This window comes from Maylandia zebra, linkage group LG10 (genome assembly GCF_041146795.1).
Source record: "Maylandia zebra isolate NMK-2024a linkage group LG10, Mzebra_GT3a, whole genome shotgun sequence".
In the NCBI taxonomy this organism is placed as follows: domain Eukaryota; kingdom Metazoa; phylum Chordata; class Actinopteri; order Cichliformes; family Cichlidae; genus Maylandia; species Maylandia zebra.
Window position 1 is genome coordinate 27,560,478 of NC_135176.1, and position 13,346 is coordinate 27,573,823.

Consider the following 13,346-nt stretch of genomic DNA (forward strand, 5'->3'; position numbering starts at 1 on the left):
GGCACAAGGAAAGCTGAAGTAAAGAAATGAAAAACACCTAAATTAAAGCAAAAAAGCTGTTTATTTGTCAATAAACAGATATTTAGACATTTAAAGTGGATGTATTAGTTTTCCAAAATTTTCTGTAATAAATATGCTGATGAAAGAATAGATTTCAAGTAACGAAGTCAGTGTCTGTACAAGTAATCCTGAAATTATATACGTTAGTAATGAGATTGTATATCACTAAATATTGCTCATCGCAGGCACATTCGCTGCTCAAATCTTCAGTTTACACTGCAGTCACACGCATCTAGAGACCGGTTGGTGACTTCCTGGCAACCCCTGGTTGCTAAGGAAGAATGAGTATTCCTTGACAGGTTGGCGAGCGTTTGCTAGCTATCACTGACTAAAAGTGGTCACAAAGAGGGTGTTGCACCAGAAACCTTGGTGTGATTGATTTTTGTGATTGTTTGCAAACACTCGTCAAGTAACTAGCAAGCGGTAGTGAAACAGAGACTGTTTGCTTTCAGGGTAAAAGTTGCTGAAACCAACATGTTTAAAAATGTGCAACATTTACTCTGAAGGTAAGAAGCTTCTGTTTCACAGTTTCACTACCACTTAGCAAGTAGTTGGCGAGGATTTGCAGAAAAGTTGGCATCTTTCATGCAAACTACTGGTGACCATGGCAATTACAAGGAGGTTTTTGGTACAGCATTGTGTACCTATTTTTGATCACTTTCACATAAGCAACCTCTGGATTATATCACTTTCCATGGCAACCAGTTGGGATAATTGACGAGTTTCTACATCTGCATGATAATTCTTTAATCACTGATTTCACAGTGACTGCCAGGAACCTCCTAGAACCACTCATAACACATTCAGGGCATACTCACTTTTCACTAGCAAGCAACGGTTACCAGGTAGTCACCAACTGATCTGTGTAATTTTTTGGTTTTTTTGGGGGGGAGTAGCCACCGAAAAGAAAAAACAGTGTCTTAAAGCCTAAAGATGAGATTAAGACAGAAGCCTGTCTGAATCTCTGTCTGAAAAAAAAAAAGAAGAAGCAAAAAGGCCAAGTGTAAGAAAACAGAGATTTAAAGAAAAAAAAAAACCCAAACAAACTGTGAATCATGCTAAACTATTCTAGTGGTGGTCCCAAAATAAAACCACGAAGCTGGGAATAACAGCATGTAGAAGCAATAAAAACATAGTAGGTATTCTTTAAATGACAACAACATCTCAAATTGATATTACGTAGTTTGCTTCATCGACGTGTCAAAGTGATGATGTTCTGTCATTCAGACACAGGTTATATTTATCTTAATATTCCTAAAGGATTTACTCACACAACTCCAAGTCTGCACCATATAAGATCAGGAGACAGGAGTCAAAAAAGTTTGGCGTCTTCTTTAAGCTTTGGTCTCGTCTTTAGGTGAGCTGAGGTCACCAAACGAACATGAACATGATGCAGGAGTGTTGTGATTTGGCGCTATATAAATAAAATTGAATTGAATTGAATTGAATTAATAATGTCCCTCTCCACTAATGTGACAGCGTGCGTTCAGACTTGTGCTTTGTTACAAGTGAAAAAACTTTCACATTCAACACATTCTGAAGCCATCACACTGATGGAAAGCAGCTTGTGTCTGCAAACCGATTAAATTGCTGGCTGAAGCCTGATTTCAGCACCATGGACAGAGCTCAGAGCAGCGCAACTAAATCAGAAAACACATCTGACCTCCTCTCATTCAGTTTACATAACCCATAAAGTCTATAAAAAGAAAGAGTGACTAATAATTAATTGAAACATTTGGAATGCATTGCTTAGGAAGCCGTTTTGATTGATGTTTCCAATGTGTGTTTTCAAAGGCCGATGGTTTATGTTGGTCCTTTTTTTTCTTTGTTTCATTACCGAGCTGGGCATTAGAATTCTTTTACTCCAGCTGTTAGGACATTTTTATTGTCTATGATGGTTAAAACAGGACAGTTTAAACTGAAGAGAAATGCTCCCTTGGTCTGGTTTTTTGCCGCTTTATCGTAGTTTGACACAAACCAGGGATGAATGAAACGTGCAGTTGTGGATTTTACCATGCCTCGGTGTGTCTTGGTGTTTGTTATTATTGTTATTATGATCGCTGCTTTCTGATGTAACATAGGTAGGTTTTGCGATTGTCCAAATGTTCCTGGACCTTTCGCTTTCTGTGTTTCTGTCGTCTATGTTGTTCTTTTCCTTTCTTTCAGTTTTCTTTTATTTTTCTTTTAAAGGTTAGTTAAAGCTTGAAGGCTCCTCGTATGTCTTTCTTTGTTAGTTTCTTCCCTCCCCTGTTGCCTTGATTGAGTTTACCTGTGCCTTATTATCCCACTATAAAGCCTATGTGTTCTCCCTCGGGCTTTGAAAGGTCTCTCTCCGATTCCCAAGTCTGTCTTTGTGGTCTTGTTTTCACTGCTATGAAAGAAGTTATGTGATTGATCATTTTAAATGCCTGTGTATTTTTTTGTTTTATCAGGGTTACTTAAAAAATAGAGACAGATTATATGAAAAGCTTTAGCAGCGCTGCAGCTTGACAAAATTTAAAACTGAATCACTTTGAGTCAATTCAGATTTGGTCATTTTGCTGAGGGCAGAGGTTTTGCATTCTTTTGTCTAACTTAATCATTTTTCACAAATCACTGTGCACACATTATTGCTACTTTCACAGTTATTTCATTTCATTTTTATTGGCCTGCATTCATTCAACTTCATGAACATGATGAATGTTACCAAAGGCCACACTTTGAATTCATATGGTAATCTTGAATGTCTTTATATATTTCAATTACATGAGAACAAAAAGCAAATAAGGAAAGAAATTTTTTTTGAATGTATCCGGGATGATTTTACAGTCGCAACACACAAAATAAAACTGTGGCTTTCCTTAGCTGAGGCTAAATATCAGTGGGGTTTATTTCAGGGAGAAACGGGGTGACTTTGTGAGAGAGGCTGGATTTTGTTTGTTCACAATATTTATATATAACTGCAGGAGGGACACTGTTTGCACAGAAAGCAAGGACACTTACAATAAAGTGTCATTTTCTACTTTGTGGACTGCTGCTTCCCCACCCATGCTGCTCATCTGTCCCACCTGCTTTTTGCTTCAGTGGGCATGCAAATTTTAACCTTGCAAAGTGTGATCGTGTTTCCGCTAATGTGTCTCTGCTGAACTGTGTGAGCAGCTTCACAAAGCCGACACGCATCTTTACGTTTATCTATAAAAGGAAGGCTGTGAAAGTGGCTTTGGATTCTTTCAAGCATTAGTTCACGATTATCTACTTATTGTAGCATGCTGGGTTTTCTCCATTTTGTAACATAAATGTGAAAAATATCTCAGGTCTTGGAATTAAATTGCTCTTTGGAAAAGATATTGTCCTGTGCAAAAGTCTTGTCCTACCCATTATTTTTTAAAGCTTCTAGCTAGAAACACCTTTGTGGAACTTGTTAAAGTGCTCTTGAGCTGTAGTTCTCTTGCCTTACTGAAGGTTTCTCAAGGTTCTTATTTTGATATTGGCTGTTTTTCACTACGTTTTTGTTCAGTCCTTACTCCTGACCACTTTAAGAGGAAAGTTAAGCCACTTAACACTGATCTACGAGTCAATGATTAGTTGAGCCAAGGAAATGTCAAAGATAGCACAGTTTGACAGGCATAAAATTATATCTTTGCACCAGTGTGGTGATTCCCAGAGACTTGTTAACCACAAACTTTGCATATTTCACATATGGTGTGCAGTGTGTCCTTAGAAATTTGAAGAAACTGGACAAAAGAATGAGAAACAGGCCTAAAAATAATATAGAGGATATGAATAGTAAGGAAAAGTTGTGTCCAGCAAATCCAGTACCTGAGAGTTCGCACTTCAGTTAAACCATTAACTGTTCACCAAAGTTTTAATTTGGTTAATTAAAAGGTCTGTCAGGTCTGTGCAGTGGTTGCAGTTATTGCACTTACAGGACCCCTTAAGTTTTAGGTCTAACCTTGCTTGCTGTGTGGCTGGAAATGGCTGTATACGTAGAAAAAACCCTCCTGTTTTACTGAGAGGACAGCAGGGTCAGCTGAACTGTGCATTTTATGAAGTGCACCTGCTGAAATACAAGGCACATCCTGCTGCACTCACACCGGCAACATAAAAAAACCATATCCACAACATCATTTTAGCAGCAGTTCAAATTTCAAAGAAAATTTCCAAAAAAAGCCGACAGCCCTAACTTTCAGTAACAGGAACACAATGCAGACTAAAGGGCAACACGTACTGAGCAATGTTTTCCAAGTGTGTCTGCAGAGTTTTAGACATCCGTCAGTCATCTGTCACCCGGAACAGATACGCTTGTGTTTCTGCAAACACAAACAATCCACATCAACTCTGACAGGCGTGCATGTGTCACATGCTAATATGATACCCTCTCTAATCATCTTATTCCATAGTCTTTTGTGTTGTGAAGCATGTATCCAGCATTTTTCACAAAGGCATCCAGTATGGCTGTGTTAAATCTCTACAGGAAGACAAATTCTCAGCCTTGTTTGGCATTGATCTGGGATCACCTGTATTAATTATCTGAATACCGATGGGTACTTTAAAAATCACCTGCTTTTTAATGTTATCAGCACAGTGAAAGGCTGTTTTCGGTTTTCATATTTGTAGGAAGGGTAGGCAAATTGATCCAAATATCAACAGTACCATTTCTTGTATTGCATCGATACTTTAGGTTTAGTTGCTCCCCTCTATGTCCAGGACGTTGCTCCAATCAAATCAAAAAGTAGACATCTGTACACACTTTGCTCCTCCCCCGTCTCATTTGTCACTCCTGCAGTGAGTTAGGGAAAAAGAGCATCCTGTCGAGATATTTTATAATGAAAACACTGGAAAAAGGAAGGAAATTCTCTACTGTGAGAACAACGATTTCTAAAAACACATGGAAAAAAAAACAAAACACAGAAAATAACTTTTTCTCCCAAAACGAGAATGTGAGCTGTGGATTGGTTGCTGCCAGGTTGCCTTGTGATTGCTCTGGAAGACACTGACTTCTTCGCAAAGACTCGCTTATTATTCGCCTGATGTGAAATGGAGAACATTTACCTTCAAAGTAAAAATTGGGCCCCACTGAGCCACACTTTTCAAAAGGCACAACTTTTACGTCGACCTCTTCCATGGAAAACTAAAGGAAACTTTTGCAACGTGCCACCAGAGCAATTGCCAGGAGATATTTGGTGCAGCATATGTGTCTTTGCAACCACTAACCAACTGACTGGGGAAAATTCAGTTTTCCCTAAGGACTCATGGTTGCCAGGCTTGAGAGACCTACTACATCTCTCAGTGCTCATGGATAAACATGAATTGGTGAATTCGATGCTGAAAAATGACTGACCAACCAGGAAACAGAACGTCCATAGACATCAGGTGCTTCAAACCAAAAAACATTGTAACGCAAGAAAAGTCTGGACCTCACACATCACAGCCCATCAACCCTGCAGGATTCAAATGGAATTTTTTGTTGCTGTTTTAACACTGCTCATTAGTATTCATTTTCACAGTAGCAAAGAACTGCTTTCACTCAATAATAATGGATTGGATTTATATAGCGCTTTTCAAGGCACCCAAAGTGCTTTACAATACCACTATTCATTCACTCTTCACACACTGGTGGAGGCAGCTACAGTTGTAGCCACAGCTGCCCTGGGGCAGACTGACAGAAGCGAGGCTGCCATATCGCGCCATCGGCCCCTCTGGCCAACACCAGTAGGCAAGTAGGGTAAAGTGTCTTGCCCAAGGACACAACGACCAGGACAGAGAGCCCAGGGATCGAACCGGCAACCTTCCGGTTACAGATGCGATTCCCAACCCCCTGAGCCACGGTCGCCCCATGAGGTTATAACAACATCCTAACCTTCTAGTAGGTGATTGTCTTCACCTCTTGGTGATTTTTATGCCACTGATACTGAAATTGCATGTTATCTTAATTCTGGTCTCAATGATCCTGAGCTTGAAGCCAGACCGAAGCTCCAGAAAACACAGAAAAGCCACGTTTTGTGTCCTCAGCCAGTCTATAGGGCAGCAAAGTCGTACAGCTGGGAACCTTTGTGGTTTTGGAGGATACTTGATCAGATACATGCCGGTTTTGTTGAGAGGAGTGGAGGCTTTTTATCCAGTCAAGCATGTATGACTTCAGATAAGAAAAAGAAGGAGGGAATGAGTTGTTCTGAAAGGACGCCATCCCGATATCATCCTCACTCTGCAGCCCCTGTATAGCCAATCTGCTCAAACAATCACTGCAGCAGAGAGAAAGAATGAAGTCCTCTGACTACCTTCTGGAAAATGTATGAAAGCGAGATGTGGAGATGTGATCCAAGCAGCAGTCCATATCCATTCTGTCTTGTAATGGAAATGCGACACGGTGGGGTGAAAAAGTAGAAACTTATTGACTCTGTCGGTGTGTATGTGGTGACTGAGAGGCAAAGATCGGGTGGGTGAAAGAAAAAAAAGGAGGAATATGGGAAAAAAGAGAGAGACATGGAAGAGTGAGAAACATATACATGAGCTCGCTTCCTCAGGTGGGGAACTGAGCCAGAGGGAGAGAGGTCCAACAATGTCCACAACACTTCCAACAGCAGCTGCACTGCAATATTGATCGCTCGATGGCCACAAGACATACTGAGGACAAAAAACAGCCATTATTTCAGAAGCACATCCATTCACACCTTACTGTTCGCCACGCAGGGGGCATGAGGAGAAAACATAGGAGATATGATTGAGACCTCAGAGATTTCTTTCTGATAAATGTTACTGCCTCACAAAACAACACTTTGTGCACATCTCTGTGTACACAGAGCATGTTTGCATGTTTATTTTTATTTACCTTTCCAAATTTTATTTAAATGTAAGAAATATTTTTTGTTTTAATTATGCATTACTTTATTTTCTTATTTTTCTGGCTGCTGCAGCTGACCATCTGCCTTTGTCTCCCCCCCCGTAGTATTCCCCTCTGTAACATGCTCTGCATTTCCTTCTTCACTACATCCATGAATCTTCTGTGTGGTCTCCCTCTTAGTCTTTCCATCCTGCCTAGGCAGCTCCAGCCTCAAAACCTTTTTCTAATATATCCAATCTCTCTCCTCTGCACATGTCCAAACCATCTGAGCCTTGCATCTCTAACTTTATCTGTAAACTGCTCGATCTGAGCTGTCCGTCTGATGTACTCATTCCTAATCTTGTCCATTCTGATTGCTCTTCAGCTCTGCCACCTCCAGCTTGGCCTATCATCTGTTTGTCAGTGCCACCATCTCCAAACCATACACCATAGTCACCTTCTGTCCTTCTGTCACAAATCACCCCTGACACTCACCTTCACTGCACTCTCTTCTTCACCTCTCTTGTGCACTATCTGTCCCTTTGGCTGGTTCATCGCGGATGTTTAAATCTTTCCATCTTCTTAACACGTTTCAGCTCTATTCATAATCATCCCGAGCAGCTGCACATCCTTTCCAACTCAATCTCTCTGTAACCAGTCGATACAAGTACTTTTCTTCTTCAAGTCCAGAATCAGATATGACTAATCACAAGCTTTTTTTGGTCTTTGCCTCCTCTCTCCCAGCTGTAGACCTAACCTCCCAGTAATCCTGTCTACCTTCTTAATCCACCTGACTATCCCACTTTTTCTTTGCTAACCTCTTCCTCTGGATATTTCTTGAACTTTCACATTCTACCGCCAAGTCTGTTTGTCCTATTTCCTCTGTAATAGGACAAACACTCTCTTGGCGTATCATTCTTCCTTCTTCAACTTCCACCATTTAATCTTTGCCTCCATCTTCACTCATTTCCTCTTCTTGATGTCCAAAGTCATCCTGCAGACAATCAAGTCTCTCCAATTGCACCTTCTGCATGTATTCACCTTCATCGACCTTTCTACATCACCCTATGTTGCTCCCTCTTCTTGAAGCATGTGTTCACCGCAGCCATTTCCATCTTTTGAAAAATCCACTACCATCTGTCCTTTCATATTGTCCTCCATTGCACCGACACAAGACCTCCTCATCACCTCTGTCCCCTTCCCCCACATGTCCATTAAAGTCTGCTCCAATCACCACTCTCTCTTACTCCAGAAATCCTCTTTCTCTTCTAACTAACATCCATGAGTGAAAAATGCTGTGGTAAGAACAAGGTTTATTGGCATATCTAAGAGAACAAAGAGCCACTTTCACGCTGCAGGAACTTCTATATTGTTCTAATAACTGCAGGAGATAGTCCCCCGTCTTTTTTATGTGTCTGGACTGCAGCAACTGGGGACCAGTGTAGTTCTTAGAAACTGTCTCTTTTAGCTTCTACTACAGAGGTAGATTTCCAAGATAAGAGAAACCTCGAGTGACACAGATGTACTGCATTTGGTCATAAGCAGACTCCTGAAATGAACACTGCCCCCCTTCCACGCCATTACTCCATTCACACTCTAATTATTATTATCATCTGCTACTACAGCATCTAATTTGTAAAGATCTACCTGCAATATTTACACAAAGAACTTCAACTCATTTTATTTCATTTTCTTCTTTGCAGCTTATTTATTGCATCTTTTCATTCTTGCACTTTTATTTTATTAAAATTGAATTATTTGATTTTATTTCTCGTTTTGTGTGGAAGACTGGAAAAAGAGGCTGAACAAATCATCACGACAGTAGGTGATGTTGCATCACAGGCCACTGCTCAGCTATTGTAACACCTCCATTATTACAAAGCCTGCAATTCCAGTATTTCAGAAGCTTCTCATTATTTTGGTGCGAAGGACAGAACAGCGCAAACACTAAACAGAAAACAAGCTTAGAAGATGTTTAGCTCTCAGCAGATCTCTCCTGTGGGTGGATCTGTAGTTTATTGTGAAAGTAGCTAATGTGGTTGTAAACCGAAAGTAACTTTGTATCTGTAATTACCTGAATTTGGAAAGAGTAATGGTTTAATGAGTTATAGATAAATAGATAGCTCCAATGAGATCCCTTAGGTTTGCACATCCAGCCACAAATCTAATGCAGGTCATATTCAAAGCTTACCTCCTTCGTGAAGACAATACTTCTTCAATTCTCTGGGGGTTAAAATCATTTGGATATGGTTGCAGTACTTAAAAACTCTGTCTGCTTTATTAAATGTTGATGCATTTGGTGATGAAATAGGTTCATGGCTTTTCCTCTCTGTGTTTGCACAGTTGTCTGAGATGATCTGTATATCATCAGCTTTCAGGACTGTCTTGCTTTTACTTTGAAGCAGCACTTGTTTCTTCATATTTCTACCCAACCTCTCATTTTTTTCCCTCAAGGACTCACTTATGTTTGATTGCAAGTTGTTTCTGTAGTCCGATAACTTGTAACGCTGTCAAGCAAAGCACCTTTGTGCAGTATATCTAAGATTTTCATTTACTGGAAAGAACTCATTTTCAGTGTATGTGAATGTAATGATTTTCTGGTGAGGGGAGCAGATTCACCGATTTCAAAGGAAAGTTCGCTGAGATCAACTGATGATGCATTTAAAAAGGTTTTCTGTTAGATGAGAAACACATTAATGTACAGCATGCTCACAAGCTGGCACAGAATCCACGAAAACATCTCCAATGTGTGATTAAGCTGTCAGAGTGAGAGGTGTTTATTTTCATCACCCACCTCGGTCTGTGTCGTACAGGAAGACGAACTTGTTCCAGTCGTAGTGGTCGAGGAGGGACAGGAGGGCCCCACGGATCGACGGCCGGAGCTGCAGGGTGAACTGGCTCTCGCCCTCGGTGGGGAAACTCGGCGTGATGAGGGAGATGTGCAGCGCGCTGCAGAAGGACGTCAACGTGTGGACCGAACGCTTGTCGTACAGGCCGAAGATGGCGAAGACACCGCGGGAGTACTGGGAGCAGACTGCGGAAGGAAACAAGAACATAAAAATTAATTGGTACCATAAATTTGAAGTAGCTTGAGGTAATGGGAATTGAGAGAAAAAAAATAACATGTCAAGGTTTTATATAGTGAAAAAAGAAGCGAAATGAAGTTTAAGTTCTTTTCAGGCCTTTAGTTATACTGAATATTGTCAAGAAGTCGCCAACTAATGATTTATTTTTATATTGTTATGATAACATATACACAAGTAGTGACAGTTTTCTTTTTCTTCTGGAAATACCAAGTGCACAGTTGGTAATTCTCTTTGGGTTTGGGACCCTTTTCACATTGTTTACAGCCATAGACTGTATATAAAAGATAGCTGCAGCCACTTGACATCACCATTTTGGTTACTTGTGTGTTTGCCGTGAGCCAGAAGTATCCAACTATGGTTTTTCAAATGCTAAGTTAGCAAAATGCATCCATAAACAGTCCGGGTACACACACAGATAAATCCTAATTTATTGGTAACATAATAAAAGACTTTCAGTCACAAAACTGGAACAGAAACTGCTTAGACCCTTAAAAATGCTTTACCAATGCAAAGGGAGTGAAGGGACTTTTATAAGCATTCAAAGTAGAAAGCATTAAATTCAAGCCTTAACAAAGCTTAATCAGACGAGCAGGGGCGGGGTTATTATTTAAAAAAAAAGGAAAGGCATTTAGTATTACTGGGGTCGGCCTGCATTCAGCTTCATCATCCCTCTGGGTTCCCTGTTAGCTTTGTGTTAGCATGCTGTCTGTGCAGATTTTCGCAAAGAGCCGAAGTTGTGTTGCTTTTGTTTTACCCTGGATGCAGTTTGAACTTTACCATCACATTCTTGACCTTTTGTGCAATAAAAGGAATCTTTTATTCTCCACTCCTGAACAGCTGTAGGACCGCTCCACCACTTTCCTCCTCCCAGATACAAACTGAAATCAGCTGATTGTACCACACGTGCGTTTTTCTTTCCATCTACCTGGAGCGCAGGTAACTGATGAACCTTTGGAACGTGAGTAACAATATAATTGTAACTGCTGAATTTAGCACTGTAAAGTGTGGTTACACTGAAAGGAGTTTCACCCAAAACTGCAGGTGAGTTTAAAAAAGATTCACCCATGAAGTGGAAAATGAGCTACAGAGACTAAAACCAGCATTTGTGACAATCTGTAAAGATGATTATTTCTGATCTAAGGAACATTATAACACAGGAGTCTATAATAACTTTATTAATAATAACTTTTTTATACAGCACACACACTTACAAAAGGCCAACAGCTGTTATATGGTCTCAGTGGCTCTGCTATATATGCAGGAGCTCGGTCATGTGGGGCTTTATATGTATAAAAGTTTTAAATGTCTTGTCTTTCTCCCTCACCCCCAATCAGTAACAGGAGGTGGCTGCTGGTTTTGCCCGTTTCTTCTCTGTAAAAGGGAGTTTTTCCTTCCCACTTTTGCCAGGTGCCTACTCATAGGTTGTGGGGTTGTAGGGTCTTTATTTTATGATACTAAGCACCCAGAGGTGACTGCTGCATCCTGGACGAGTTACGGATGGGCTAAGGAAGACTAATAAATGTAAAAAGTGAGTTACAAACATCAATATGGAGGAAAATAAAGTGTGTCTACAGGGACTGACTTTCTTTTGTACTGAGCATCAAGTGCTCACAAAAGGAACTTTAGTTTTTGATACTTTTTCACTGGCTTTTGTTTTTAACCCAGAGCCCAGAGCTTCCTCAGACCCTGGATCTGTTTCACACGAGGGGGGAAAACTAGGGCAACTCAAACACAATGCATTGATGAACTAGTTTTTTGAAATATATTTTTCTCACAACAAATATCAAGTGTACAACAAAGGATTTTGTCACGCTGTGTATCAGTTCATTTTTCCTTTATTCGGCACATTCGTCACTATGATAACTTCATTATTTAGCAGCATAAAAACAACATGCAATGAGGGCTCATCTCCAGAGAAACACATCTTAAATCATTCAAGTCCCACGCTCACAGGAAGCGATATTTTACAAGAACCGAGCGCTTAATATGAGCAGTGATAGCCATCGCATTTAACTAAGACCTCGCTGCTTTGAATGACAATTGATCGGTGGGAAATGTGGTGCAAAAATCACCACGGCAATAAGCGCTTAGCACCATGACTGGCGACAAAATAACAAACCATTATCCCGCTGATTACCACTTTAAATCCTTTCAAGAGAGCCACTGAATGCAGCAAACAGAGATCAAAACCAAACACGTCCGTTTCCTCTGATGCTTTCATCTAAAAAGGCTGTTCCCGTCTCCCATTTAAACAGCAAAACAACAGTACCAACAACTAAATCACTCCCCTTGCTGTTGTTTAGATATATTCTAGAGGACATATTCCCCATTAACAAAACACATCATGCTCATGCTGCTCTGCTTTCATGGCATAAAAGCAGCACCAACTGAACCTGCGTCTGTTGTGTTTATTGGTCAGACTTTGAATTAAATGGAACGCCTGCATTTGCATACACAAGCTGTGCTATACACACATATACACAATGTGTCCTGCTTGAGGAAATCTTCTCATTATAGAAAGGTTTGGCTGTCTACTAGAGCTGTACTATAATTGCCCACTTTCTGCACACACGGAACAACAACAGAGAGTAAAGATAATGAGCGTCCTCTGCCAGTTTCCGGGTGCGAGGAGAATCAGAGTGAGTGGCGAACTGAAGGAAGAGCTCAAGATGTTCCCGTTGTTAAAGGAAAACTGGGGGTGGGGAAGTAAACAAGAGAGCTGCTTTACTGACTAACTCATTGTTTCTATGCAGAGAGTGCAGTGCGCTGCTGTTGAGACAGAGGGGGAGAGAGAGTGTGCATATTTCTAATCTTCCTCCCTCAGTGAAACAAACAAGGCGGCAGTAAAAAAACTAAAAGGAAAGTCACTCTTCTTCTACACACAATTATAGTCCACAGAGGTGCTGGGAACTATACTACCAGGGGGAAAAACAGTCAAGACTGTACAGTAGTTCGCCTTCAGGGATTTCAGCCAGAATGACTTTAGGAAATAGTCAGGTGAGGCCATATTCAGAGTGACAGTTTACACTGGAAGCAGCTTGTGGGATAACTGGGCCGTTCACTCAGGAAACTGGAGTTTGTAGCGTTTCTCAGTCTTTTCAAACTTAGCTGACTCGTTTCCAGAGGGAATTTGTTAGATTTAGGCAGCTAAAACCACTACTTAGCCCTAGTCATGAAAGCCTCGGCCTAGGAAAAATGTTCCTCGACCGTTTGGTGGCGTTAAATGGTTGGAACTACCACAGCTGCAAACACAGGCCAAACTGCTCAAAGAGTGGAACTGTGAGGAGTGCCATGCAGGCTTTTACGTTTCACTACTACTCGATGGTTAGTTGGCCATTGTTTGCAGACGAATCAGGAACTTCCATGCAAACTATAGATGACTGCGACAATCTGCTAGCAAT

The 13,346-nt window shown here is 40.7% G+C and overlaps 1 protein-coding gene across 4 annotated transcripts in view; it reads right to left on the bottom strand.

Moving 5' to 3' along the window:
- Positions 1-13,346, bottom strand: part of gria4b (glutamate receptor, ionotropic, AMPA 4b) — a 157,833-nt gene that overhangs the window by 76,248 nt on the left and 68,239 nt on the right. For all 4 annotated transcript variants that reach the window (XR_013100630.1, XM_004551206.4, XM_004551205.5 and 1 more), the window contains exon 3: positions 9,654-9,893. Coding sequence is in view for 3 of the 4 variants with exons in the window: in XM_004551206.4 (XP_004551263.1) it covers positions 9,654-9,893 (240 nt within the window). In the remaining variant the exon portion in view is untranslated. The remainder of the gene's footprint in view (positions 1-9,653; positions 9,894-13,346) is intronic.